Source organism: Temnothorax curvispinosus, unplaced genomic scaffold (genome assembly GCF_003070985.1).
Source record: "Temnothorax curvispinosus isolate PA1 unplaced genomic scaffold, ASM307098v1 QBEX01006321.1, whole genome shotgun sequence".
In the NCBI taxonomy this organism is placed as follows: Eukaryota; Metazoa; Arthropoda; class Insecta; order Hymenoptera; family Formicidae; genus Temnothorax; species Temnothorax curvispinosus.
Window position 1 is genome coordinate 42,381 of NW_020216101.1, and position 17,433 is coordinate 59,813.

Here is a 17,433-nt window from a genome sequence, read left to right on the forward strand (position 1 = left end):
TGACGCGTTCAACGTCGGTGCGAGTCGCGAGACGTTGTCGCTCGTGTAATTCCCTCTTTCTCGTGAACGAAAAGAAATCCGGTTACAGAGTGTTGCAAGGTGAACGTACGCCAAATGCTCCGTTGCTTCTCGTGTCGACTGAAACGAGTGGGATACTGTCGCTGGGCGAGATGAACGCCGAATGCCGTACTGGACTGGACGCCGTACGTATCATCCTCCCGACTGTGATTTGGCGGGTCTCCTGCAGTGCGCCATGAACGGTGAGTGAGTTGTACGTAAAAAATAAATGTTTTCGCAGCGTGATACATTTGGATCTTAATAGAATCGTTATCCCGCGTATCGCAGTGAGACGATAACCTCATCAGAATTCGCGCGTCTCCTGCCTCTCCGTTTCGATTCTTATTCCGAATAAGTAAATCGTGCGAAAAGACGCTTCAGTGAATCTCTCCTCTCTCGTTAGGCACGGAAATTAATAATCAATTAAGTGATTGAACAGAACGATCGCGCGATTAACATTCTTATTTTGCTTGCCATCGCGAACGAGGGAGCGAGCTTTTGCTTCAAAATGCGTATGAACATCGAAAGTGCGGACGAGTCAAATGTGCGTTCGCGAATACAGTTCCGTTTTTCGTTAAAAAAACAAGCACATAATTCGCTTCGTAATTCGATACTTACCGTTTCGTCAAACGTAATCCGATGTTGAGTAGCGTACTTTAAAATCAATGTAGTTTCGATAAGTTCAGATTATTATTTCAGAGATACGCCAAAAATGTCCTTTTAATTATCTATACTTTTTTATAAATTCATTATGCGCACAAATTAATTGAAATGTTACAGTAATCAGTAACAATCGCGATCATCTTCCATTTTAGAAAAAATATTTTAGACGACAGTATTACGCCTAATTCTATGCATGATATGTATTTTCCCATTCCAGAAACTTGGAGGCTGATAATGCAGACATGGGTTGATCTTGTTTGAAGCTTGGTGCGACTGTAAAAACTATATGTCAACAGGTAAATCATTTATATAATTTCTCATATCATTATTTTTCAAACGATATACAGTGGCATTCCAAACGAGCTAGCAATGCCGATGTTTTTATTTGAAACTAGGATTTTAATAATTCTGTTTTCATACAAACAAGTTTTAATCACGTGATTAAATTAATTTATAAATATTCATATAATGAAATATATAATATAATATATTAATTTAAATGTAAGAGAAAGGGATAAATAGATGAAATTTCTCAGAAAGTTTCGTTTAGGGCGTTGTTGTATCTAATCTTGATACTTGAGTGAAAAGTACATACATACATATTAAAAAATGGTAGATCTCGTAAATAAATCATTTTTTAATTATCACGTATACTCACTACCGGAAGAATTTTTGGGGGTTATTTGCATTAGAGCATTAGAATAACGGGAGAGGTAATTGATAACGAAAATAAGACTTTATAAAAAAATGCTTGCAAAATACATGTATATGATAAAACATTAAATTTCTCTTTATATCTTCCCAAGAATATAATATATGTGTATGTATGTGTGTGAATGTAGTGTTTTTGATATAATATATACTATCAGTATTTCACAATTCCTTAAAGATAAACTTACATTAAATCACTAGTTACATTAGTTGTAAATGTTCACTTACGCAACTTAATTAAGAATTTAAATAGTTTGAAGATATAATCTGAACTTTTGTAATTCTAATAGAGGAAATACATTTTCAAGTTAATGAATAAATAACCTTTCGAATTTCATGATTCAGTCACAAGTTTCAAAGCGAAAATCTATAAACACAATCGATAGAGCAACCATTGTATTCATTGATATCATGAAGAAAAGCGCTCGTATATATCAAATTTTGTTTGACTATTCGTGTGATAACAAATACATACGTTACTTCCATCAAAAGTGCCTATATGAAATTTTTTCATACGGAGTTTGAGCTCTTTCGGTTTCTCTGATTTATGCTCGTCTTCTGATTTATAATTTTCTCCGGTCTATTTGTTATAATTTTCTCGCATCTGTTTGTTTCTCTACTCATTATTATAATCATATAAATTAGTATATATATATAGCCATTTATACTTAGTTTTAATCTCTTGAAGTTAATGTTCGTGAGGATATCATTTAAATCACAAAATATCTTACTATAAATCTATATAGTAGAAAAAGTATAGAGAAGTATGGAAAAGGAGAATGTTTTGTCTTTGTAAAACATTTGTTTACGCATTCTTTAAGATCTTTGATTTTTTAAATAGAAACTTATTCAAATCTTTGCAATGTACTATCACGGAATTCGTTTCTCTATAATTAATTTGTAGTTCTTTCTATTTATTAATGCGCTGTATTGCATAGAGAAAAATACTATGTGACACGTGATAACTGTATACAATACACGACGTAAATAACTATCTATAATTATGATTATCTCGTGATATTTCCATAAAAATTGTATGACATCAAAGAAGTGATGAAACAATTCGTAAATATTGATATGAGATGATCGATGTCATATGTTATCTGACGCTACTTCTTCAATGGTAGCCCTACACATTGGGCATTCAACCAACTGTTTTGAACACCTTTGGCAAAATCCTCTGTAAAAATAAAACAATTATTGCGTCATGTATGTTCTTACAAAAGCATTGTTTCATGAAACTCGAATTTAAATACAATATTACCTATGGTTGCATGGCAGTAACCTCACTGATGCTCTCTGATCGAAACATAACGTACAGGAATCTTCCCTAACACTAAGCCTTCGTAATTGATCTAGGTATATGTGCCTAGGAAGTATGATCTTGTCTTCTGGTTTCAATGTAGCATAGTCATTAAATTTTTGAAATTCTCGATCAGTGGGTGGATATTTGAAAGGTACATGTCCAAAATTAAATAGACATTGTTGGAATGACATGAAACTAGCTGCTGCAAAGAATCCAGACCTAAAAGTAACATCAGATGTTACCGTTATGATTTTGCGTGGACATTCGTGGCATATGAAAAAAGGGCAACTATATGTACCTTACTGTATTAAATACTTGAATGCACGGTTTAAGTGGTACGCCATTAATAGAGAATATTATCTCTAATTTGTTTAAATCCAATAAACAACCCAAGATATCACCGGATTTCCAACATGGTCTGTCATGAAATTTTTCGCCTCGTGCATTATACCAAATCAGTTTGCGACAGCCATCATAGGCCAAAGAAAATTCATCATCTCCTATACCATAGCCCTCCTATTAAAAAATAATTTTTATGGTAATAATATACAATAATTCTGTAAATGAAAAATATAAAATATTCTCAAATCTAGATATTCACGTGATTGAGAAACGTGCTGTCCTTTGTGGCCCATCCAATCTGCATAACTCCTGTAGTTATTATCAGTGTTTCATAATACCATATTCCTGAATCTACTTGAAACGTGCATCGTACACTTTCGAAGGAATATGCATCACATCGTGCCTAAAATAACAATAAGTTATCATTACAGTAAAATATAATCTCTATTAGCAAAAATGCAATATAGCGTAACAGGAATATCTACCTCCAAACCATTAGGTGATATTTTCAGGTACTCGCTTACATCTTTCGTATTTAACATTACATTAATACCCGTCACATCGACGGAGTCGTGGGAATATTTTCTACCTTCCATTAAGACTAAAAAGAAAAATATTGATTATAAATACTTCGTTGTCGCTTACCAAGCGGAGCAGATAAATGGCGCTTGTGATGAGATTACATCATACTTACATAAATTATCTAAACACCATTGTGCACAAAAACCAACTTGTCGACGTACATAATGCGTTTCCGTAGCCCATTTCTCCAATTCCAGTAATGGATTTTGTTTTTCCGCCATAAGGCGTTTCTTAATAGTTATCTTATTTTCACCTGTTGACATATAAACAATCATTAGTTATGATAAAAAACAGAAAATTTATTAATAAAATATTTTTCTTACTTGTCTGTGCAAACTTCTCTAGTGCTATCAAAGAATATAACATTACGTAAGGCTCAACATCTTTTCGCTAAAAAAATAAAAAAATAATTTTAAAAAGTACCAAACACTGATACTGCTACATTTTAGTAATAAATAAATAACATACTAGATTTGAAACTAGATAATCTAAAGTAGCGTCAGATAATATCGCAATACTACTAGGACCAGCAAGTTTATCTGCAATACAACCAAGTACTACGCATATATTGCGTTGCTGCGTAGTTGTAATTTGTATTTGTCCAAGTTTTTGAGGCAATTGAAACATATTTGATAATCGTAGCACGGATTCCTACAACACGAGAAAAGAGTTATCGTTATTACTGCTCTTGCTTTGATTTTTGAAATATAGCAAATAAATTGAGACGATAGGAATGATAAGAATAAAAAATTACAAATAAATTTCAACCTTTGAAGGTAAAGGGCAATCATCTAGCAATAATACTATAACCGAAGGACCCAACGGATTGTTCATTGGAATAACATTGACCATAGAACTAACTACTTGTATCCAGCCCTCTTCCTTGTCCGCAATGGAATTCAATTTTAACATTGCTGGCGGTGGCTCATGATCACTAAACATATGCAAATAAGCGTATAAATATAAGAAACCGATAAATTCCATGCATATTATATCGTCTATTGTCTATTACTTACTTATCTACCAGAGTATCAAGACTTCCAAGTGTTTCCAATACAAGTTTGTCAATATGTGACCCGGCAGGAAATTTAAAGGAAGGGGATGCCGAATCGCTACACGAGACTATACTTATACTCGGTTCTGGTATTATGGTAGTCTGAGTTTCTGCATGATTTCTACTGCCATATGTCTCAATGTCGTATATCCCTGGAGTATCTTTACACAAACAATTGCCCATTCCCACTAGTTTATTAGGATTCCTTCAACGAGTTATTGCCTATTGCTTAGGTTACATTTACAGAACAGTGGTACAATCGCACGATCAAATCTCGCATTTGACTAGGCTGAAAAGAGAACTTGAATGTAATAGAACGACAAATGCCGGTTTGCGCGAAGCATGCACCTGAAAATTATACTACTTACCAAAAAGATGATAATATCATGATAAGTCATATCCTTTTACCATGTACGTAATGATAATGTTATAAGCGTTTTTATCTGCTTATCCACGTACATAACTTTAGTATTATAGCTTTATGACTAAATGCAAGTAAAATGTTAAGTGTTTCCCGTTTAAGTCTTCCTCATTAAAACTTGCCTGTTTCAGCTGGTAAACTGTATTAATCATACATGCCTCCACCGCTTTTTGATCTGTCACGATAGAAAATTAAAAAGATTAGATAAAAACGAGATATAAGCATGTTTTGTAAACCAACATACATGACTGGGTGCTTTCTCGCAAATTTTACGAAAAGGTGCAGATACGCGTCTCGATTCGGGAAAATAATTACGACGAAAATGAATTTTTGGAAATCGCACTACTGCAAAGTGCTCCAGCGGATCGAAAAATCAGAAAATCGAATCGCGGAGCCTCGCCTTTGAGGTTATGTCTCCGCTACCCTACACAACGGCAATTTCACCATACAGCGCGAAACGCGAGACATATATGCGCCTTATCGCGTCTGATATTACTCTGTCGTTCTCGCGTTCCACGGCAGCGAGTACTTTCCGCTCATGCTTCGTATAATTTACGTCTGGGGCCCCTCGGTTAATCACGACGTGACACGTTTATCGAAGCGTACCGTAGTACCCGTGCAGATTGTGCCGTATCGCATCTTGTGCGTTCGGCTGCGAGACGCACGCGTACGCGTACGGGCGTACGGGATCAACGAAACCCGTCGAGATTTCGCGTGTATCGAGATCCGCTCAAAGCCATATCGCGTCGTAATAAAGAATATAAGGATTTTCGCTTCTCGCCGTCGATCTCGTCGCGCGGCGAAAAACGGCCGACTTTTCTCATCTTCGTTCAAGACGAGCGGAAAAGTCGACGTCGCTGACGTATAAATAAGTACGTGCGTGCAAAAATCGAGATTTACGTCAATTTGCAAGAGTTGCGGCGAGCCGCGGGCTCTAGGACGAACGACTCCTCGCAATTACAATACAATATCCGACCGATAAGGGCCGATATCATCACAGTCTTCGATTAAACTCACTCTGCATCTCTTTCTAACTGTCCCCCTAAAAAGAGACGAAGAGTGAGTTTAATCGGAGGATCACGTTAATCGGAGATTGTAATATCGGCCCTAATAAGTCTTATCCGTCTTATCGTGCAAGTCTTTGTCGCCGTTTCCATTTACGATCATAATTTTATTTATAAATATAAATGTGCCTGGGCGGGACGTGCACGTTTGTAATGAAAATAATAATAGAATTCCACGCGTGAATGACGCGCGCTGTCGTGAAACGTCTCCCGTTCACGGCGTTCAGGCCAGCATACGCGTGACGTGTTCATGCGCGTAAACACGTTGACATTTCGCGTCCGCGTGAAATAATCATCAGCCGTAAGCCGATTTGCCATTTGCCATCCGCCGCGACGTGGGCAGAGCGTTTACGAAGTTCGCGCGCGCGAATCGCGATTCTCGGCTCGACGACCTCGACGTTATCGCGCGTCGCGCGATAACGCCGTTCGACTATCGAAGTCGCGGCGAGTACTCGCGGTACCGTCTGCCACTGTTTCAAGACGAACTTACGGAGCGAAGACGTCTCGCGTTTGAATCTCGTCGGTGGCCCGTCGTGCAGCACGCCAAAAGTAAATCGCCGGCCGTGGGATCCGCTCGAGTCCGCTCGCGTCCAAGTAGCGCTCGCCGCCGCGTAGTACCCCCCTTTTTTTTCCTTTCCAGGACTCCCCGCGGGAGTATGTAACGTTATCACATGGGGGCAAGACACGGCCAGCGAGTGTCAACGATCAATAGTGTCACGAAAATGACTTGGTGACTCATGTGCCGGGGGGTTTCGCGCGAACCATGGTGTCCGGGGACAACGAGAGGCTGCTGCCCGAGCCCGAGAGCTACGCCAAGTGTTTTTACGATCTCTTCAAGAACGTCGCCGAGGCGCAGAGGTGCGACGAATGCGTGACGTATAACCTCTCCCGCGATTTGTTTACCTGACGCCGTCGTCGGTGACACTTCGCCGCCGATCGGCTTCCCTTGCCGTTCGATCGGTCGACGTCGCGGTGGAATCGCGTAATTTGATCCCCGATTGAAGGAAACTTTTAATTGACACCGCGGCGTTAATTGAATGCGCATCACGGCCGCGTTTATCGGCGTAGAACGTAACCTCAAATTTTTTGTTTATTGAAGATTAGTTTTCCTGTTTATTCCCTTTTATTCTTTATTTGAATTTTTCGAATGACTTATTAATTTCGTTAACAAGCGTAGTAGGAGTATTTCTCGTCATATTTACCTACAATATTAAAGTTTTTAGTCATGTAAATAGAGTAACTTTTGTTCAAGTCTTTTCACAAATAGAATAAACAGAAATGTTTTTGTAATATTTTGATGTTGTATATAATTGTCGCTGCAATTTAATTATACTACTTTTATTTATAACAAGACAATTTTATTATAATTAAAATAAAATCACACAGTGCTATAAAATATATTTTGTTATGTTTGTTTTATGTGGGTACAGTAGTCAATTTAAATAGGAATTTGAATTATAATATTTTTTAGGAATAAGGGAGAATGGAGAAAGTGTAAGAAAAATAAAGCTATTCGCAAACGAGACAAGAAAAAGGTATCAGAGATTCTTTTTCTTCCTGTAATTTCTAGGATAAAACATATTCTGACACATTTTATGTATATGTATAGATTGATTTAAATGGAGAATTAAATTACAATAATCCACCGGAGATAGAAACATCTTGTAATGCCTCAGCATTTGCTGTGTTTGCTAGCGTGAGAAGTGCTATTTTAGAAAAACATGCTAAATTGTCAAGTGAGATTTATAGAGCGTCAAACTGTAATTCTCCACCACCAGATCTTAGCGATACTATAGACACAGAAAGTGATGATGAGGATAGGATATCAACTATACAAAATTTACCAAAGGTAAAAGCAGCTTAGAATTAATTAATTTCTTTAAATTTTGCTTTCCACATACTGTTGTGGCATTTAAATTTTTGTTTTGTTTTTGTATTGTAACATTTATTTATACAATATGTATAATTTATAACATACGTAACTAAAAACTTTTTTAATAAAGATTGTAGGTATCGGTTTAAGAAGTGTTTTTACATTGATGCGGGAGAGTAGAACAATCGATCCAATCTTATGTACAAAAGCATTATCGGCTTTATTGGATGTTTTACAAGGGCAACTACCAGAAGGCCTCAAATCCGAACCAGATGATGTCATTGGTTTGTATCTTTAAATAATTGATCTTTTTAATTGACAAAGTGACAAACTTCTCAATAATTTATCTTTTTTAGATCCGCTGTTTGATCTATTGTTGGATCTTGCAACTTCTCATGGCCCCGAATCAGCCGCTGCCAATGACGGCAGTCACCTGACAGCTGTTGCTTGTGCGTGTTTATTGAGTCTTGTTGTAGTCAGAGGAGATACTGGACGGCTGTTGGCAGCAATAGCGGCTCTGCTTATGTCTCCTAGAGCGTTAGCGGTACAAAATATTCAGGTATCTTATTATTGATATAATCATAGTATTGATTTGTTGCATGATATAGTACATGCTATATTATAAAGTTTAATTTTTTGTGTTTTAGATGCCATGTGTGTTAACGTCTCTGCAGAGAAGTGTACATGCTGTTTTGTTAGGAAAACTTGTGAGACCAGATTGGATTACATATGGCGTTCCTAAGTGTTCCAAGATATATACCTCTATGCTTAAGTTACCAAATGAGATGAACAATATGATATTGAATGAACGTAGTTTTGTGAGCGATGGAAAGTATTTATATCTGCACACATCTCGTGGTTTATTAAAAATTGGAAGTGGCCACAGTGGTACAATATGGGGACATATATACATACATAAAGCAGATTTTTATCCGACGGAAATAGGATGGCTTGGTTATGCTAATGTTAGTTGCACATTAATGCTTAAGTTATCAATGTTACAGTTTATTTACGACTGTACAACGATTTAATAATGTTGTCACTTATACAAAGTTTTACTTACAGAATTCATTATATTTTAAATGTGCACCTAGAAAACAGAGTGAGTTATTAATTATCGATGCAGAAACACTTATAGTAACAGGAATTGCCGTGCTGGAAGGAAAAGATTGGTCGTCCTCTGTCATGTTTTCTGATGGTGAAAATTTAGGAATGATAACAGCTGGCAAAGATGTAATTTAATTGCGTATAAATATATTGTTATTTGAAATATTTATTTAATTTTTTTGTAATCTTCTTTCTTAAAATCTTAACAGGAAGGTTTTGTAGTACGTACAATAAACACGTTGAGTAATCCCGTGACAGTTGCCTCGGAGCTACCACTGAAATTGGCAAGAAAATGCGTAGATATATTTGGATACGCAACATTTGATGAGGAACAAGCTATACATACTTTGAATCCAGGATGCGACGATGAAATTGCGATGGTTACAGCAGGAAAAGAATTTGGCTTACTCAAAACAGTGTCTGGAAAAGTAAGTATTATTTAAGAGATATTTTAAACAGCTGTTGCGATTACTCAATATTTCATGTATAAATGTTATACGTTTAGTTTATTTGATCTTGAATTTAATATATAATTTTAATATTTTTTATAGTTATTATATAGCGGAAAAGGAACTTGCCTAGGCATGAAGAGCAATACAAGGCCTAACAGGTGGTTGGAACTTACCTTTGGTAAAGGTCCAAGGATCACGCATTTTGCGGCAGGTCATGATGGTCAACATGTCGTTATGGTTATGGAGGATGGTTCTGTATTATTTGCTGGCACTGCTAGACGTGGAGAAGATGGAGACAGTAGTAAGTTTAGTAGATTATAGTAATGTTTTAATTTATAATGACACACACAAAATCACTGTAATTATTTATTTTATTTTAAGATAAAGCTCGTAGGCAACCAAAACCAGTAAAACCAAAGAAAATGGCAAAAGTGGAAGGTCAGTTTATTGTAGACGCTGCTTGTAATAATGGATCTACTGCTTTAGTCACGAAGGATGGCTCTCTATTAATGTTCGGTAAAGATACGTTACATAGCGATCCAGTGACAGGATTAGTTACCGATTTGAGGGACGTATGTATAGTTCGTGTATCGTTAGGGAAGGCTCATGCCGCCGCGTTAACTAATAAAGGACATCTATATACGTTCGGTATAAATAATAAGGGACAGTGTGGTCGTGATTCTACAACGGTACATACTGTGAATAAAGAAGTGTCGGTAGTTGCGATGGAAATGGGTACAGGGGAAGATGAATTAATAATAGCCGAAGAGGAGAGTGTGGATCCTGCGGAAGATTGGGAGGAAACGAGAGGAATGTGTCCTCCGGGGCAACATCAGTGGAGGCATCGCGTTTGTATGGTTTGTACGATATGCAGAGAATGTACCGGTTATAGCATCTCGTGTCTGAGTAGTATACGTCCCGATCGGAATCCCGGTCAAGAGTGCGGATGTGGCGAAGGAGACAGCGGATGCGCGGAATGCGGATGTTGTCGTACGTGTGCGAGGAAGAGTTGCAGCAACGGCATATCGGGTTCCAACTTCCGAGAGTATCTACAGAGACGATTGGGTGAGATAAAGCAACGGCAAAAGAGCAAAGCAGGACCGAGTACTGTCAAGTATGGAGTAAAAATCAAGGGATCGAATAATCAGCGCGTAGCCGGTCCTAGTATCGTGCAAAAGGGATTTCCGGAAAAGGTGGCATTGGGATTGGGAGTTAATCTCACGGTCGAGGAAGGTGTCGGCGGTAGCGACGTGGAACGAGGGGACGCGGCGAGAATTGCCAGTATATCACCGGCCAGAGTTCCTATTCCTAGTGAAAGTCCTGTGATTCAAGTGTCCTGTGGTTTGCATCACACAGTATTACTTTTGCAAAACGGAGAAGTATATACGTTCGGTAGTAACATATACGGTCAGTTAGGCGTCGGGGATTTAGTGGCACATGCAGGACCGATTCAAGTTAAATTGCCAACTATTGCTACTCAAGTAGCTGCTGGGAGCAATCATTCCGTCATACTCACATCAAAGGGGGAAGTTTACACGTTCGGTGCATACCAAAAGGGACAGCTCGGCATGAATTGGTGGAACGGTCAGAACGAGTCTACGAACACTTCTCAGGTAAATCGTCGTGCCGACCGCTCCCAACCGTGGCATAGCTTTCCAAATGTAGTCCCGAATATAGGTCCTCGATGGGGTAGACGAGCGACGTGGATCGGTGCCGCTGGAGATCAAACTTATGTTAAGATAGATGAAATAAATTCGATTAGTTTGACAAGGAGCACCGTTATGGCGAATAAAAATTGTATTATCTTGATACCACATCAGAATGAACACGCGAATTCTTTCAAGAGTCTGGTGATAAGTAAACGTGATGGAACGTGCAACAGTTATAGCGGTGTGGATCAGGTTGATTTCAGTAACTGCGCAGCATGCTTGGATCCTTTGTACAACGTTATTTGGACCTTCAATTCAGCAAATAACGAAATAAGCTTGTACAATATAATATCAACAGAAGCTAGAGCGATACCCGGTTTGGAGGCATCCATGCTCAATCCAGGTTTAGCGCTTCCGGTTGTTTCGACTTGTTTTGTAACGCGTTCTCAAGCCGCGATGCATTTATTAGCTTGTTTGGATACATTGACGCAAGCTCAAGACGAAAACTTATCGATAGTTGAAGAAAACGAATGTAATCAATCAATACATGGCAAGGTTTACAGTCGCGAAGACTACGTCACTGTTAGCAGGTTCGAAAGCCACGGAGGAGGATGGGGTTATTCCGCTCATTCGATCGAAGCGATTAGATTTATGCCTGATACAGACATTATATTGGGAGGCTACGGTTTATTTGGCGGTCGAGGAGAGTATACTGCGAAGATCAAGCTGTTTGATATCGGAATTGACGGTGGAGACCAAGAGAACGATGGCGAACTTCTTGCAGAGACAGAAGAGATTCCATATGAATGCGGCCCAAGACAAAAATATTCGATATTGTTTGACGAACCTATATCCTTGCAAGCAAACAGGTGGTACGTGGCATGGGCTAAAGTCGGTGGACCTTCCAGCGATTGCGGTTCCGGTGGACAGGGAATGGTCACGGCGGAAGATCAGGTCATGTTTTATTTCAAGTCTTCTAAAAGATCGAACAATGGCACCGATGTTAACGCCGGGCAGATTCCACAGTTACTGTACCGCGTTGTTACACCTGAAAATCAGACATCGAACAGGCAGAGAGATCAAATTGAACCTGTCTATGTCCTGAAGAGAGAATTCAGTAGGACTGTCACAAAAGAGTGCTTTCAGTCCTTGATATCTCTTCTTCAATGGAGCTGGAACACATTGAAGGCGACATTGGCCGATGTGGCCGTTCATATCGCGTCATCGACTCACGCAATGCTCGAAATGGAACGATTGGTGTACATAAGCAAAGCCAGTTTAAGACTGCTTAGAACATATGCCAATGAAATCTATCCCAATCATGTCGTTAAGAAGACCCCTCCCGAGTCAGTGCGTTTGGCGGAATGTATAGGCGAGGTACGGGCATTATTGCGTCAAATTTTATCCGATTCTCTACCAATTGCTCTGAAAAGTAAAGGAAAGACGCGATCTAACAAAAGTTCTAGTAATACTTTAGGAAATAAGATGACAAACAGCATACTGGACGAATGTCACAAAACGTTTGTAGCTTGTTATCACGCGTTTTACCCTACCGCGTATCTTAAATGGACCTCCTTGTGCGAGTTATTATCGGATATCGATAAAGAACAAGGCACAACCACAAAAGATCGTCTCCTTTCGGCCGTGCTGGCTTCTTTGTGCAACTCGGCGATACGACTTAGATGTACGTTTCCAATCTTGAGCAACATCATGGACAACAGCGACAGCGTGAAGCGGCAGCTCAGCCCGTCTGACAATGCCGGTTTACTCATGATGAATTCGACGGAAAGTCATCAGTATCCGATTTTGGTCGAGCAAATCAGTTACAAATCCCAAGTGGAAAGCTCCGGAAAGGAGATCTTGAATTGGTCGTTCCGCGAAGTACTCGATAGATTGCTGGACTTGATATTGATACCAGTCAAAAGAAGCCTTTGTAGAGAAAAGATTCAATCTCTGCCAGAATTGATTCTTCATTGCTGTTATTTATTAGCGCGGGTAATCGCCGAATTGGCGGCACAATCGAGCGGAAATGAGGATGAACTGCAAGCAGCTTGCGGCAGACTCATGTATACGACTCCTTCAAGATTTACAAGGACAAATCAGTCAAGATCATGGAATACGGGTAACGGTTCTCCGGATGCTATTTGCTTTTCCGCCGATAGACCGGGCATCCTTATAGCTGGTGTTGGTATCTATGGAGGTGCGGGAGTATATGATTACGAATTGGAATTATTAGATGATGTAAGTAGTATAAAAATATTTTGTCATACTGTTCTTGTAAATTTGAATTTTATAGTATTAATCATGGTCACTTTATTACAGCAAAATAATACTGGTAACGATCCATCGCATACTCAACGTTGGAGTAGTTTAGATTTTACAAGAGGATCCTTCGGGCCGGATGACTGTATTAATGACATAGTAGAATTGAAATTTGACAAACCAGTGCTCATAAAAGAGAATATTAAGTATGCTATTAGACTACGGAATCGCGGAGGACGAACTAGTAACGGTGACGGTGGCCTAAGCGTTGTCAAAGGAGCCGATGGCACAACGTTTACCTTTACGGCTTGTTCTCTAAGTTTTAATGGTACGTTAAATTTATATTTACATTTGAAAAAAGTATCGTGCAATATTATACAATATGCAGATTGTATTAAACATGCTGCTATGTTATTGCAGGCACAACACAAACACGAGGTCAAATACCACACATTTTATACTATTCAAATCCGCAAGATTCCGACGGACAACACACGAATAAAGCCATGGCGGAAGTGCAAGCGAGAAAATGTACTCTCGCCATGACAGCGACGATCATTCAACGATCGAATGAAATTTTTTCTCTGGCAAGGGAAAGAGCAGAAGAAGTAATAGCTAATGAAGTTCTTGGTAACGCGGCTTTTATAACGACTCTCTTACCTCTAGTAATGGCACACATTAGTCCTTTAGCTACATCAGACCCTAGAGTAAGTAAAGACTTTTAAAATATGAACATCTTACAATTAGATGAGAAAATGTGATAACAAGAGAAATATAAATTTAATATAAATTTGTTTTGCATTTTTCAGAGCAGCGTACAAATCCTTACTCTAATACAAGAGATGTTGCCACACATTGCAGCTTTAAACTTACTGTCCACGATGGGAGCTTCTCAAATATCTCAAGATAGCGAAACTCAATCACACTTTGCTCCTCCAATTACTACCAGCCATCATTATACTTGGCTAGAAAGCGAACATCCTTATAAACCAGCGACAGTATCGTATTATAAAGTTTCTTTTCCGGAAACAGTGAAGTGGCTAACCGTTGAATTTACTCCAGAATGTGGAACTTCACAACCAGAAGATTATCTCCAACTTTATATACCAAATATAATTCCCAACTCCTCTACAGGGTAGATAAAATGCTTCCGCACTTCTATATAATATACATTTATATTACATACTTATATTTTACGTTTATGTTTAATTTTTATCCTTACAGAACAATTCCAAATATTACGGGCGAAGATGCTCCTCTATATTGGCCAGTATTACATAAGTTGAGTAATGTTCAAAGTCAATGGCCGCAAAATGCTGTTGTGTTACCAGGTATGTTTATATGTAACATTAATTAAAAATATACGAAATATATATAATACATAACGTTCAACAAATTATTTGATGTTTAGGGAATGAAGTGATATTTTCTCTGGAAACTGCATCTGATTATATGAAGAATGAGAGCTCAATCACATATGGCTTCAAATGTTTAGTTATTGGTTACGATTGGATAACGTCCGGCTATGGTTTAAAGAATTTGGAAATTGAATTGTCTTTCCTCGGAGGAGCATGCGCTGCAAGTCTTATGAAGAAGAATTTATCATTGCCTCCAGTATCCTGTAAGTATGACATGATTGAATTTTCGTTCCATATTAATAAATCAGTAAATATGAATATGTTTATAAATATGTACTAATATTTATATTTAAAATATTTCAACATATGATGTGTAAAAATGCTTTTAGTTAATCCGTTTTTGAAAAGATCTCAAACAAGCAAACCTTTACTATTTCAATTATATAGTATAAAGAATAATATATGATTCCTCTTTTAATAAACTGATCTACGGTACTACAATTTCTAGCGGAAGAGGTTGAAGAGGACTTGGAGTCGATGCAGGAAACGGCAAAGAGGATTTTCTCCGTACATTCGGCATTACTTGGACGAGGATTCGCACTCGCATCGCCACCTACGGTTTCGCAGGCTCTCGACGGCGTGCTTCCATACAGGTAAGTGCCTAACACCTTGTCTTGGTATTGAAATAAAAAAAGAAACTGTACAACTGTAACAGAAATTTAATAGATTGTAATTATTATCTCATGAAAATTGATCAATATAATTATTACATCCATATTATATTTTCTATGTGTAGAAAATTCCAATGTCTTTTTCTTACAATCGATGTATCTGATGTATATATACAGTTTCTTTTTTATCTTGCAAAAGATTGTAGTGAAACGATGCATGTTTTATTCATTCGTTGCGTGTTATAAGATGTCTTAAACAAGGCCGTGGTAAATAAGTCATAAATCCGCATGAATATCTGACGTTATCCAATCGCGGTGGCACATACGAATCGTGCATTTTAGTAAAACATAAACATATAAAATATTCGTAGATAATTTCTGGTCAGTTAGAGTTTTATGTGACTTTGCTCACACACATTTAGTCATTGCAATTATATAATCATTTTTATTTGCAATTAACTTCGAAATACGAATAGGTAAAATTTAATTAATTTTCGCCAATGTAATAAATGGTATACGTACCTACTATTAACTGAAGGAATATTAGCATGTGATCTCCTTGGAGAACAATCTTAATACGATTAGCAAGTACATTATTGGTATCGTCTTTATTGTACCTTCGGTCGTTCAATGCGAAACAAATTATACAGTCGGCGGCTGTTATATCACAGTCTCACGATAATTATAACTATATATGACATTATAAACTGATTTTGTTCACCACAACGATATAATTACACACGTATACACGCATACATACCTGCGCATACAGTTTGCATACGTCGCGGCGTATTGGACTCTGATCTTTCGATATTATTAGCGGCCGGGATGCTAATAAAACCTACCTTGGCGGAGTTCGAATTATCGAGTATAAGAGGCACAAAAAGTTTTTTCCGAGGCTCAATTATCTTCTTTCATGCGCTCGAGACGAAGCGTTGCTTACCTCCGTCTTCAAGTGCTTCGAGTGCTTGGGCCTTCTGTTCAATAAATCAATTTTAACCGTACGATATATTACAGTTTCCGACAAGCTTTATTTTACTTCTTTTTTCGTAATCGGCAAATGCCTTTTTATGATTATCAAAATATTAGATCAATGTCGCGATATATGCCTCCTTTTAATTAAAGGGGGAAGGGACAGGAAAACGTTTATTTATTTTCATCGATTATGATCTAGGGGAATACGTTCGCTCATAATCAAGTCCTTTAAAATGCTTCCATTACACGCATAGATCAAACGCATCGAAGAATATTGCTATATGGCGGGATGTACATTTGAAGTAGGTTTTGTTTGGTTTTACAAGATCACCTGTTTCGCTGAAATTTTCCAGCGTTACGTTAACACACAGAAATTCCGCGGAACAATCGTAACGTTTTGATTACCGTGACTTACTTAAGATTAAATATAAATTATAATAACAGTAACAACAGTTTCTCTTATATCGCACAGTGTCAAAGCAAAAGTGTTTGCTTTAAATAAATGCATTAATAAAATAACACGATAACGAATTTACAGCAAGATACAATTAAAAATTAACTCACTGGTTCTAGTCTGGCGGATTTCGCTGTTTTCGTATGAAGCAGTGGCGGATTTACATTTTCAAGGGCTTGACGCTTACGTTCCCAAGAGATTCTTTTAACAAAAATTAATTGAAAAATATATAAGAGTTTCTATATTTAGTAAAATTAATAAAAAGGCATTTATGTCAAAGAAAGTATATTAAAAAGAATAATCTTGTTTTAATTGACGTAAATTATTATTTATAATACATTTTAAAGTTGAAAAGGGAAATTGAAAACACAATTTACCAAACGATATATGCCATTAACTTATAAATTCGCCACTGGTATGAGGTGTGGGGTG

The 17,433-nt window shown here is 37.7% G+C and overlaps 2 protein-coding genes across 15 annotated transcripts in view; one reads left to right on the top strand and one right to left on the bottom strand.

The window, feature by feature from the left end:
* Positions 1-1,511: 1,511 nt before the first annotated feature.
* On the bottom strand, positions 1,512-6,846 carry LOC112455676 (RING finger and SPRY domain-containing protein 1-like). Of its 4 annotated transcripts, none has more exons than XM_025017756.1 (12): positions 6,691-6,846; positions 5,084-5,311; positions 4,678-5,004; positions 4,430-4,595; positions 4,130-4,312; positions 3,985-4,051; positions 3,774-3,914; positions 3,565-3,680; positions 3,339-3,482; positions 3,036-3,253; positions 2,696-2,956; positions 1,512-2,611 (listed from the first exon to the last, which is right to left on the bottom strand). In XM_025017756.1, the coding sequence occupies exons 3-12, from the start codon at positions 4,896-4,898 to the stop codon at positions 2,524-2,526; spliced, it is 1,605 nt and encodes a 534-aa protein (XP_024873524.1). In that variant the 5' UTR covers positions 4,899-5,004; positions 5,084-5,311; positions 6,691-6,846; the 3' UTR covers positions 1,512-2,523. The 4 variants fall into 4 exon arrangements, with proteins under 4 accessions (XP_024873524.1, XP_024873523.1, XP_024873520.1 ...); XM_025017755.1 differs by lacking the exon at positions 6,691-6,846 and adding an exon at positions 5,743-5,939; XM_025017752.1 differs by lacking the exon at positions 6,691-6,846 and adding an exon at positions 5,633-5,736.
* A 93-nt stretch (positions 6,847-6,939) lies between these two features.
* Positions 6,940-17,433, top strand: part of LOC112455674 (E3 ubiquitin-protein ligase MYCBP2) — a 174,240-nt gene continuing 163,746 nt past the window's right edge. For all 11 annotated transcript variants that reach the window (XM_025017739.1, XM_025017746.1, XM_025017740.1 and 8 more), the window contains exons 1-16: positions 6,940-7,058; positions 7,672-7,735; positions 7,810-8,049; positions 8,204-8,357; positions 8,430-8,632; positions 8,721-9,038; positions 9,139-9,306; positions 9,390-9,608; positions 9,732-9,933; positions 10,014-13,522; positions 13,604-13,871; positions 13,964-14,250; positions 14,353-14,678; positions 14,768-14,874; positions 14,955-15,164; positions 15,410-15,554. In XM_025017739.1, the coding sequence (XP_024873507.1) occupies positions 6,964-7,058; positions 7,672-7,735; positions 7,810-8,049; positions 8,204-8,357; positions 8,430-8,632; positions 8,721-9,038; positions 9,139-9,306; positions 9,390-9,608; positions 9,732-9,933; positions 10,014-13,522; positions 13,604-13,871; positions 13,964-14,250; positions 14,353-14,678; positions 14,768-14,874; positions 14,955-15,164; positions 15,410-15,554 (6,515 nt within the window). In that variant the 5' untranslated portion in view covers positions 6,940-6,963. The remainder of the gene's footprint in view (positions 7,059-7,671; positions 7,736-7,809; positions 8,050-8,203; positions 8,358-8,429; positions 8,633-8,720; positions 9,039-9,138; positions 9,307-9,389; positions 9,609-9,731; positions 9,934-10,013; positions 13,523-13,603; positions 13,872-13,963; positions 14,251-14,352; positions 14,679-14,767; positions 14,875-14,954; positions 15,165-15,409; positions 15,555-17,433) is intronic.